Here is a 12,185-nt window from a genome sequence, read left to right on the forward strand (position 1 = left end):
AGGATGACCAGGAATGGAAAATAGGCTAGTTGACCAAGATGGAGCCATGAGCATGAAAGGAAGGATGGTGACAGGGAAGTGAGGGGCAAGGTTAGATTACAAAGGCCAGCTTTCACACAACCCACTGCTCCTCAGCCCTCACTGTGAGTTGTCTCACATTCCACCTTGGCTTTGTTCTGCAACTTTCTTTTAGAACCAAAATCTGACAGATGGAAACCCAACCAGCACCTCCAATTCTTCCTTTCGTAAAAGAGTTAAATAAAATTTAAAAGAAAATATGCTATCAAGAATCATCTAGAATGCAACACAGTATTCTGTATTTGTCACCAAGACAGTGGTTTCTTTTTTTAATTATTCAGTAGTGCCCACTCCATAGGCTTCATATTAAACAGCCACACAGTTGTCCTGTCTTAAAAAACGTCTGCTTGAATCTGCTGGTGCCAAGACAAATGTCTCCTTAGCTAGCAGCTGCCTATGTTTTCATGTTCTCAGACCCTGTGCCTCCATGCCCATGGTCATATGGCCCAACACCCCACCAAATCCAATGACCTGGATTTCACCACTATTCTTCACTTCTACAGAATTTGATGATACTGAGCACCTGTGACCTCCTGAAACTCTGTCTTCCTCTTCTAATGCCTCAGTGACATTTCCAAGTCCACCTTCCTTTGGGTTATTCTCCCAGATCCTCTCCTAGACCCTCCTGCTTTTCTCTCAGGGATTTATAATGGATTCACCATTCTCCCAGGGTGGTGAGTCACACGAGTCCATGTGGTTGTATAAGATCAAAGGAGTGTGTTCCTGTTCTCCTTCAAGACATGTATGAGAATTCTTCCTCTGCAGATTTCAACTTGTTTCTCTTCCTCATGTGAAAACATGACTTCTAAATCCCCATATTTGATCTTGTGCTTAACTGGAATAAAAATACCCAAACATTTCTGGGATGGAGAATAGTGGACCACACTGGAACTAATTTTGAGTTGAGAGCTCTGAACACTTTTTCACATGACCGAAGGCAATTTCCATTTTAAAGCTTGGTTTTAGAATCATGCAAACAAGTTTTTAGTGGGATAATATGTGATTTTAAAGTAAAAAGTACGTTATAACAGGTAAGAGTACAGACGTGATTTAGAATGTCTGTAAAAATCCCAATTCTATCACTCACCCACTCTGTGGTCTTGAGCAAGTTACTAACACTCTCAGTTTTCTCATCTGTAAAATGGGGATAACAATACTAATCCCTTTGAATTGTTGTGAGGATTCAATGAGATAATACATTTGTTATCTTACTGCATGTAAAGCTCTTTTAATCATACTTGGCTCACATCCAGTAAATGTTAGTTATAATTTTTAATTTTCCTGACGGAACGTCATGCATTTAAATTCCCTGACATTTTGTTAAAAGCCTGATAATCATAAGTGCTTTGCAAATGGACAAGTTGACCTGGCATACTCCAAGCTAAATACTTCTGTTGAGAAATTAATAATTTGGCAAGTGCTCTGACTAGCAAAACAAGGCATAATATTTATCCAGAACTGATTTCAAACAGCCTTACTTGCTCAGTTCCTCAAAATAATTCTGAAGACTAACAAACATGCCACACGCTTCCTATTTCATTGTCAAGAATATAACAAATAGTGGAGATGAGGATCACATTCATTGGTAAGACAGAGCTCTGTTGTGATTCACTGTCACCAGAAAAGATGGCCAGTGACCCACAACACATCCAGAAAGTGCCCATCCTGTTACCACGGATCTCCAGATTCCATAGCCTGGGACCGCCCTGGCTGCCCATGGATGCCCTGAACCCATGGTCCTTGACAAAGAAGAGGTGGGCGGGTGTGAGAGGCTGTTAGTGCCTTACCGAAGCTTTCTCCCTGGCATAACCAGAACTGAACAAGGTCTGAAGAGCAAGTAGGTACCTTCTTAAATCAGTAACGAGGTTACTGCAAATTACTGGCATAATCCTGACATTCCAACTTAAGTTTACTTCTACTAACTTCTTTGAATGAAAGGGGAAAATATACTGAATTGATGCTTTTTCAGCCACAAAGTCATAGTGTCTCCTAATCAGTTGCGAGGATGTCACAAGAAAATCACCACTACAAAAGTGTACACATGATTCACGTCGACTTACAAAAAATAAAAGTAGATGAATGGTTATTTTTCACTTACTTTTCATTTGACATGGGTTCACAACAGGGAGAGAGAGGCATGGAGTTAAATGCATTTATTCCCAAAGCCACATTTCAGAGGCCATAAATCCAGGTCTGATCCCAGAGCGCACCACAATCTTCAGATGCATAACACTGGCTAAAGGTTTCAAATCATTTTTTTTAAAAACAGCAAAATATTCTAGAAGCAAAAGGCCAATAATTTGATCTTTCAAACACTAGGAATAATAATGACACTCAGTATGTATCAGTCACTTGGCAGGGACTATTCACTGTGTTAAGAGCTTCATATGCTTTACCTCATATAATTCTCACAGAAATTGCATGAAGAAGATCAATTATTATAACCATTTTACAGATCAGGCTATGGAGACTCTGAGAAATTAAGAGTAAGTTGCCCCAGGTCACACAGCCAGGATTTAAGCCCACTTCTGTCTGACTCCAGACATCGATAGTGTGCTTCTCACTCACCACAGTCTTCAACACTGAATGGCAATGTCGACTCCTCTTAGAGTCTAGTAGAAACCATATCCTTATGGCTCATAACATTGGAGGAATCAGGGCATACGGGGTGGCCGGAGAAACAGCGGAGGAGCAAAGAGGAAATGGGGCTCTCGCTTCTCTCCCACCCCATCTCACATCTCGTGTTTAGAACCCGATACCACAGTGGTCAGAAATAACCAAGTTTATGTTCCAGGAATAAGAGTGATTTGAGTCAGAGAGTCTTATTGCCTTCCCTTTATCCAAGATGCTCTCAAAGTTCACTTCCCGAGGAAGGAGTTTATTCTGCAGGGGAAGAGAGACAATGTCAGGCAACCTCATCTTTCTATGATGGGAAAGCGTTCGAGATGGAACAGCTCACAGTGGGGCCGAACCAGGCCCTGACTCCATGGAGCTCACACAGCTCTAAGCCACTGGGCATCCAAACTGCTAGAGAAAATGCAAGTTGTAACCTAAATCCCTGAACTTAGGATAATGATCTGGCAGTATTCTATTACAGAAAATCCTTTAAAAAAAAATCCTGAAGATTTGTAACATGTCACAAAGTTCAAGTTATGTCAATATATTCAATATTTATGAGACAGGAATCAGGAAATGGAAATCTACTGTCTTAAATGTCTGCAGGAAGGAAATGTTATCAAAAGGAAGCTTTTTCTTACACTCTGACGCTAGGTTAGCTAAAGATAGAAATTAGAGAGGAGGTTCTCAAGTCAGAGATGCAATAGAAACCTGGCTTTGCTGAGAGACTGTGAAAAGTGTCCTTATTTGTAAAATGGAAATAATGCAAGGTTGCTGGGATAACTCAATGATACGCTGCATATATGCTTTGAGGTGGGTGAATGGCACACTGTACAGGCTCAATATTATAGGTTCTTTTTATCGTTATTACTATTACTATTCATGTAAACATCATGGCTAGATCATTTGTGATTTGGAGAACTCAGGAGAAAACAAATTGGAACATGATAACATTTACTGTAATAGATAATAAGACTAGACTAGATTTCAGCATTCTTTTGATATTGTGCCCACGTCCAGACCAGACCCATCTAGCTGTGTGCTCCAAATGTGCTGAAGGGCATACCTGGCCTGGTAGAAGCAAGAAGGAACTACTAAGGAGATGCTCAGTGAACCACAGCTGGATGACTAACGCCAGCCAAAAGGAAGTAGGCTCTAAATCTCCAATCACTTCTGTGTCCTTTGAAATGTATGCTTCCCCTTCCCATTTGTCCTAAAGGCTAGGCATTAATTCTTTTACAGAGCTCTTCCTGTTTCTCAAATTCATCGTAAGTTCATCGGTGTCCTGTGGGAAAGAGGGTTTCCTAGTTGTGGCTGGAACTGGCTATTATCTAATCAGCTGCCAGCCTTCTCTGCTTCTTGCCAATCAAGTCCCAAAGTGCCCAGCCCCAGGGGATGCATCAGGGCTAAACCACAGCAATTAACGCTCTCCTGTTCTCCTTTGTTATGTGCTTGCTTTCCCAGCCTCTCTTAAGACAAAAAGTCTTAAGATCCAGGGCTGACCTACCAGATAGAAGTTTTCTGGGGCCTGTCTGGGAAGTTTTCCTCTGCTGATAAAAAAGAAAATGCAGTTAAGGAAAGAGCCCCCTCGGTCAGCCTCTGGTTCTCATCCTTGCCTCCCTTCTATGTCTCTGAATGAAATCATGATGCCTGGACCTACAGGAGCCATCTGCAACCATAAAGCTACACAATTCGGTCTTGCCCCATTTGTCTCCGGCACCTCCACAGTTAGGTGTGCCTTATGGCAAATTCAAGAAGGCTGGTACAGGGGCAGTGGCAATGTCAGAGCTGCCTAGATTGATGATTGGCTGGATAGGGAAGCACAGTGAAAAATGGGAGTCAAAGTGGTCTTTCAGGTTTATTGTGGAACAACCAGATAAACAGAGTGCCTTTTTATTTTTACAACGGAAGAAATAGACCCTGGCGAAGGAACAGATTTGAAGGAGATTTGGATGAAGGTAACCTATGAGACCTCCAAATAGAGGTGCTCAAGTCACATGACCACAATGACATTCTGAAATTATGAAAAATGTTTAAAAATAAAAGTGTACTCTAGAACTAGATTAAAACATTACAGCACATTTAAGCGAGGTAGGGGTAAAGGGCGGGGGGAGGGCATTGGACTGAACTATGCCCTCCAACAAATCGTGTTGCAGTCCTAACCCCTGGTACATGTACATGTGACCTCATTTGGAAATAAGGTCTTCATAGATGTAATCAAGTTAAAATGAGATCATTCGGAAGTAGAGCAGGCCCTAAATCCAGTAAGCGGTGTCCTTATAAGGAGAAGATTTTAAGGATGCAGAGACACGAGAGAGAAGAAGCCACGTGAAAACAGAGGCAGAGGTTGGCGTTACGCTGCTACACGCCAGGGAACCCAGAAGTGACCAGGCATTGGAAGAGGCAAGGCAAGATTCTTTCTTCGAGCCTTCGGAGGGAGTGTGGCCCTGCTGCATCTTGATAACAGACATCTGCCTCCAGAACTGTGAGGCGATAAATTCCTATTGTTTTAAACCACCTAGTTTGTGTACTTTGCTACAGCAGCTGTAAGAAACTAATACAGGGAGGAAAACTATTTTTAGCTGTAGAAGAAGTTGAGAGGGAAGACGTAAGCCAGATACAAGGCACTGAATGAGACTAAGACAGTTAACTACCTTACGAAGTAAGTATTTTGGGAGTCTGAACTTATTTAGATCTTGTGTTCAGCTTTCACATTTCAAAACTAAGGGCAACAGTACTCAATCCCTAAGGTTGGATGTGGGGTATAGACTGTATACTGCGAATAATTATAGATAAGTTAATTCTAGGCACAGATTGCATATTATAATGACGTATTGTTCATTAGTCTGAGTACAACATGGCAATCTATTCCTTTTTTTTACAATATTATGATTATGGCCGTGTGAGGTCTGATAGATTTGCATACCTTTGCTACTCAAGATAATGCTGGTTGGCAGGTTGCCATCACTCTAGTATATTGGTTCTCAGTTGGAGGCAATTTGGCCCCCTAGGGACATATGACAATGTCTGAATACGTTTTTGGTTGTCACAATTGGGAGGAAAGTGCTACCATCAAACAGTGAGTAGAGACCAGGATGCTGCTAAAACATTCTACAAAGCACAGGGCAGCCCCATAACAAAGAATTGTCAGTCTAAATTGAGAACTCTGCTCTAGAAGTACCCAGGTAATCTGCAATCAAAGCATCAGCTACCAAAAAATTCACTTTCTCATCCAAAATAGTCAAACTGATCATGTATCCTTTTGAAATGTGCTAGAAGAAACTATTAATACAGTGACTCACAACCAGCCCAAAGCTAATAGAAACTTTAAACTCCCTTTTGATAGTCTTAAAAAAAGTAAAAGTCCTGTTCTAGAGACAGCTCTGTGGTCACTAACCGCTCTGCAAGCACTAGCAGTAATACGCACACTGTAAAACTGAGGTAGCCAAATACCCTAGCCATGTATTTGGTGGAACATGCTTAGCCTGAACCATCCACTGAGGAAGAGTAAGTCTTCTCCCAGGCTGACTCTCTCCACAGCCAGGGAGCCTCCCTAAAGCTGGAGACCCGGTAGCTAAGCTCCTCGACTGAACCCTAGAATTACAATTAGGCAGTGCATGGTTGGATCCATCCTACAGAGCTGGCACAAGTATTATCCTTAATCTGTACCTGGTAGCCAAGCCTAAATTATTGCCTTATTCAAAGCTGTTGTATCTCCTTTGCTGCTGCCTCTGGCATGTGAAGCATTTGCAGTTGCCTCCTTGAAGCTGCAGAGTAAATACGGCTGTGCATACTGTACATTTTTAACCAAGCCTGTTTGTCAAGCCTCCGTGTTCTGCTTGTCACCCTCGCCACATATTCAGGTCATAAACAACTTGAGCCTCCAATGCCATTCTCCGAGTCAAGAGCACCTCAGAAACATGATGAGCTAATCGTAAGGGCAAGAAAATTCCAGTTTGGGTCAAGGCAAAATTAGGTACTCAGATGGCCCTTTCCCCTGGAGCTGCATATTTTGCTCTTTCTTTTAATATAATTCAAGTTCAAACATACCTGAGTAAATAAATGTGGAATAGCTAGGAAAGCAATATTAAAAGCAATGGCAGATCTCTGGAGGGCAAAGGATGCTGCTAAGCAGAATAGCATATAGTTTAATTCTAACTTTCAAAAGTCTGTGCAAGTTCAAGAATAAAAGTGGTACTATACTAATTTAAATGCCCTTAATGGTTTCATCAAGTCACTGAAGACATCATGATCAAAACTACATTTGTATTTAAAATTGGTTTGGTATATTTTATCATTAAAATTGAAAGTTTAAGTAAAGCTTTTGGTCCACTGAGAAAAAAAAAAAATTTCAACAGCTGGAAGATGTTAAAAGCCAAGGGTTCTGGCATTTGAAGAGTCATATATCATTACTCTCCCCTAAAATCAAAACATCTCAAAGAAAGCCAAAGAAACATGCTATCTCATAGGAAACAAACAAAACATAAAAGTACAAATTATATTGCCTCTCCAATCTTTATTTATAAAATTTACTTAGCTACTAGAACAATTTAAACTGCCACAACTAAGAGAAATAATTTCTTCTTAAAGTTATGGAAACATTATTTTCCTAAGTATGAAAAATAATCATCAGCACCTTTTTTGTATTTATTATAGTTGTATTATGGCTTTTCAGGGTAGACCAAAGTTTTCATTTTAGCGAGGCAGCCAAGCAGCTAAAATCGTTCATAATACAGTCTGACTAAAAGGAGCAAAAAGAAAAGCTCAACCTCTGTTTCAATTTAGTTTGAATTTTCCAGCTAAAATGTCAGCCACTCAGAAGTAGAATTTAAATAAATATCTCTTGATAAGTTTGGACACTGATTTCACATATTCATAGAAGCCTGTTTCCATGATTCTCTTCATCTTCTCTAACTTGTACCCCATGGACTACCCTTACTGCTATTATATGCCAGCAATTCAGCCCACCAGCATTGTCTTCACATGTGGAAATAACACACCACACAGATTTACATTTTTTTCTCTAAGTTCATCTTCTAGGAAAAATAAAATATTTATGAAGGATCAGCAGAAAAATATTTCACAATCTCACGTATGTTGAGTACAATTAATAATGTTTCCTAGAGAAAAGCAGAGCTGAGGGGTGTGTGTGTGTGTGTGTGTGTGTCTGTGTGTGTTGAATGGGGGCGGTTATAACACTGTAAAAAAAAGGCTTGTACCATATTCGTGTGTGTCTGTGTGTTGAATGGAGGCAGTTATAACACTGTAAAAAAAAGGCTTGTACCATATTCTTCCTGAATGTCTCGAGACACGAATACATACCAAAAGTCTGAAGTAAGAGGAATAAACACACTGACAACCAACTGATTTACTTTATTCTCTTAAGAAGGAAGTACTGGAGTACTGCTAACACCCTCCCAGTCACAAGGAAATAAATGGTTTAGACCAAGAGTCATTAAGAGTGGTGGATTTTAAATTAAATTAAAAGGAGCACTAGACTTGTGCCCCAGCTTATTCTCAACTAAAGCAACTTTTATCTGTTTTATACATTTTCTACAGAAAAGAAGTTTGAAAAATGCCTATTGGGAATAATAAGTGTGTTGCCTCCCTAGTGATGTCATTACAACTAAAGGACATCAATGTGTAAAATGCTTGGAACACTGGCTGGCATACTGTAAGAGCTCCATAGAGGCTGGCTAGAATGATGATTCTGAGAATGATTTGAGTCTTAACTGCACAGGTAATTTAAAGAAAATGAAGCAAAGATGTTACCATGATTCCACATATAGAAACTATACATCAAACACCTCAGGCTTTGAAAGGATGATCACACTTGTGAAAGACATTTGAATTACAGAGATTTAAAACTGGATGCACGGCCAGCAATACCACATAAAGGCTTACCTCTTCTTCTTGGTGATGATGAGCACGTCGTTAAAGAGAAAGAAGTAGACTTGCTGTTTGGATGTCCTTCTGGAAAAAAGCACGGTGTCTTCCACGTAGGCTGTCAACTCACCTCTCTTTACCAACCACCGGGAAGAGGACACTAGAGGGAAAGGCTACAGAAAGAGAAACACTCAGCACCCAGAGCCAAATTAAAGTCCTTTTAAGATTATCAAAAGTAAAATAAAAAACTTACATTCAAACAAATGATACATGTTGTGGTATACATTATTATTTTATAGGTATATAATAGTGAAATATAATTGGAGAAGTATAGCAATACTCCAACAGAAAAATGAAAAAGAACAATTTATTTTCCAATATAAAATATGTATATATTATTTTGCCTATATGACAACTAAAACTCAATGAGAAAACGTTATTGGGTCAACCAAAAATAATTACCCTTCTATTAACTCTCAATTGAAAAAGTAGATTGATAAGGAGTCACTTAAAACTGAAAAGCCTCAAAATGAAATCTATCAGTATCAACAATGGTTATTTTAAATATCACAAATCAGAATCTAAACATATAGAAAAACACAACTATAGTTAATGAGAGACAAATATGTCTCTCATTATGTATTCACTTTATGAACAGAAAAGACTATTCAAAAGGAAAAAAATCCCCACGAACCTATGATTTGTCTGCTGATTATCCACTTAGCCATACTCCGAACAATACCTGTTATTAAGTTTATGGTAATTTTTCCTCATGGAAGTTCATCCCTGAAAGCATCATGCCATTTTCTGGCTGGGAAAATAAAGCTTTTCCAAAATAATCCATCTTAATCTCATAGAAAAGGCTATACGCAAAAAATTACATACTTTTTTAAAATTCAGTTTCCAGTTTCCAACTGGAAAACTCTGAAAACCACAAAATAATCCTTACCCTTGAGAGCTCTTTTTTTTTTTAAGTTACCAGAAATGCTTACAGCCAAAAATCTCATTTAAAAAACTATATCCATAAAATAATCAAAAATTCTTAGACACACTTAGAACCTAACTGTAGTACTGTAGTACAACCAAATGTCTTCCTTTTCAAAGAATAATGATTAAAAATAGCTAAAAGAAACTGAGGAAATAAGAAAGCTGAGAAAGGGTTTCACATTTTTTCTTAACTTTATAAAAGACATTTATAAGAAGGTTGCTCATCACTGATATACTATTTTCCCGAAGGTTTAAAAAAGAAGATGAAAGATTATGGTTGACCTCAAACTTCCAAAACTTGCTATTAAGGAAGTTCATAGTTTCTAACCCCCAGATCTCAAATCCAATGATTATCCAGCAGGGATAGCTGAGACTTAAAAGGCAGACAGACAGATCACTTAGATAACTCTGGAGAACCCGAGCAGCACACACAAGAGGCCACCACAAAGAATCATGTGCCAGGTTTGGTCTGGCCAGAGGGCTGTAATTACCAGGAACACTATGCTATCTGGCCATTGCATGTAACCCTACAGGATGAACCAAGGGCAGTACTATGATTAAGGTCCACTGCACATGCCACTGTATGGCTGCTCTTAGTTTAGGGGTTGGGGGAAGAAAGTTTTTTAAGCTATTTTTGTTGTTTTTAAAATAGATTGATTGTTATGGACTCCTCATACTCCACCATGCAAAAATAACTTTCTAATGAATGTCTAAAATTGACAGTGGCTTTCAACATGGCTATGCTTCTTTTAAAATCAAAAATCCAATATTATAAATTTTTGTTTCATAATTTATTGTTAGAAGATTAAACTCATTCAGATAGTCTCTTCTTTCTTTCTTTCTTTCATTTTTCAAAGAAGAAACTGTGAAAATGACCAAAAGAAAAGGATCGGAACAACCCAAAATGGGCATAAGTGACTTCCTGGAGTCACCGAGAAGTCACTTAGCAGCTTTAAGACTAGAACTCAGGTGTGAAGCAAAAACTAAAAAAAAATTCATGAACAAAAATATATCCTTAAAAATACTGATGTAATTCCTATGGAGAAAAGACTTTCCTCCTTTTTTGTGTTACTTAGCACCCTGTAAAACTAGCCTCAGCATAAAACTTAACTAATTTTATGGGCCAGCAAGACAAGGACGAGCTGCTGAACAGCAATTTATTTTAATTGAGGTAAACTTAATCATTTAACCATTTAAAAGTATACATATAATTCAGTGGCTTTTAGTACACTCACGATGTTGTGCAATGATCATCACTATCTAATTCCAGAACATTTTCATGACCCTGAAAAGATGCCCCATATACATGAAGCAGTCACTCTGCCCTCCACTCTGCCCTCTGCAAGGCCCTGGCAACCATTATTCTACTTTCCACCTCCATGGACTTGCCCATTCTGGACATTTCATATAAATGGAATTATACAATATGTGACTTTTTGAGTCTGATTTCTTACACTTAGCATAACATTTTCAAGGTTCATCCAAGTTGTAGCAGGTATCAGAACTTCATCCCTTTTCATGGCTGAATACTATTTCATTGTATAGATATACATTTTGTTTATCATTTAACTAATTTTGTTGATAAATATCTGAGTTGTTTCCTTTTTTTTTGGCTATAATGAATAATGCTGCCATGACCATTTATGCACAAGATTTTATTTGAACAACTGTTTTCAGTTCTCTTGAGTATATACTTAGGAGTAGAATCACTAGGTAATATAGTAATCCCGTTTAATTTTCTTAGGAAATACCAAACTGTCTTCTACAATACAAAGACTTTTTAACATCTTAGAGTTCTTCATTTTGTCTGTTTTATCTTGAACTTCTACTTGTAGAACACCAACTAGTAAATCCATCTACCAACCAGTAAACCCAACCACCAACCAATACACCGCCCCCTACTCAATCGCACTTAATTCATGGCTCATGGGGTAGCCTGAGAATCTTCAGCTTCTCCAAGTGCTAATTTATAAGGTCAAATGTTCCATTATAAGACCAAAAATAATCCTTCCCAACTCTGTAGTTAGCTTTTAGAAAAAGCTGAAGTCTAGTGAGAAGAAACACTGGATCTGAAGCACAAACTAAACGCTGGTCTCTGATCATAGTTTGATGACCAACTTTTTCTGTATGACCCTCACCTTCCTTTCTGCCCACCAAGCTTCTTGAATGAAAAGTCGATCCTATTTAAACTGTTTCACACCCCACTCACTCTTTAACATGCTGCAACATGCCTGTGAAACTATCTGGCAAAGCATCTGAATGGTATTTACTATTTGTTTACTATGAATCAGGTCTTTACCAAATACTTTACATATTATTAGTTCAATAAATCCTCACAATAAATCCATGAGAGAAAGTACTATTATCAGCCCCATTTTACAGTTTGGAAAACTAAGACATGAAAGTTAAATAATGCCCAAGGTCATATAGCTTGGAAGTGGTGGAGCTACGACTGGACCTTAGGCCGGCTGGCTCCAGAATCCATGCTTTTAATTTCTACTGGCTTCTGAAGTGGGGTCTTTCTACCCTTCTCACACCACTGTATAGCACATGAAACCTTCCAGAAACTTACAAATATAAAAATAAAAAACATATGCAAGTGTATTTATGCACACACA

At 38.6% G+C, this 12,185-nt stretch overlaps 1 protein-coding gene across 2 annotated transcripts in view; it reads right to left on the reverse strand.

Moving 5' to 3' along the window:
- Nucleotides 1–12,185, reverse strand: part of ARHGEF26 (Rho guanine nucleotide exchange factor 26) — a 115,628-nt gene that overhangs the window by 21,421 nt on the left and 82,022 nt on the right. For both annotated transcript variants that reach the window (XM_015586557.2, XM_006908214.3), the window contains exon 11: nucleotides 8,599–8,753. In XM_015586557.2, coding sequence (XP_015442043.1) covers nucleotides 8,599–8,753 — 155 coding nt within the window. The remainder of the gene's footprint in view (nucleotides 1–8,598; nucleotides 8,754–12,185) is intronic.

This window comes from Pteropus alecto, unplaced genomic scaffold (genome assembly GCF_000325575.1).
Source record: "Pteropus alecto unplaced genomic scaffold, ASM32557v1 scaffold81, whole genome shotgun sequence".
NCBI lineage: Eukaryota > Metazoa > Chordata > Mammalia > Chiroptera > Pteropodidae > Pteropus > Pteropus alecto.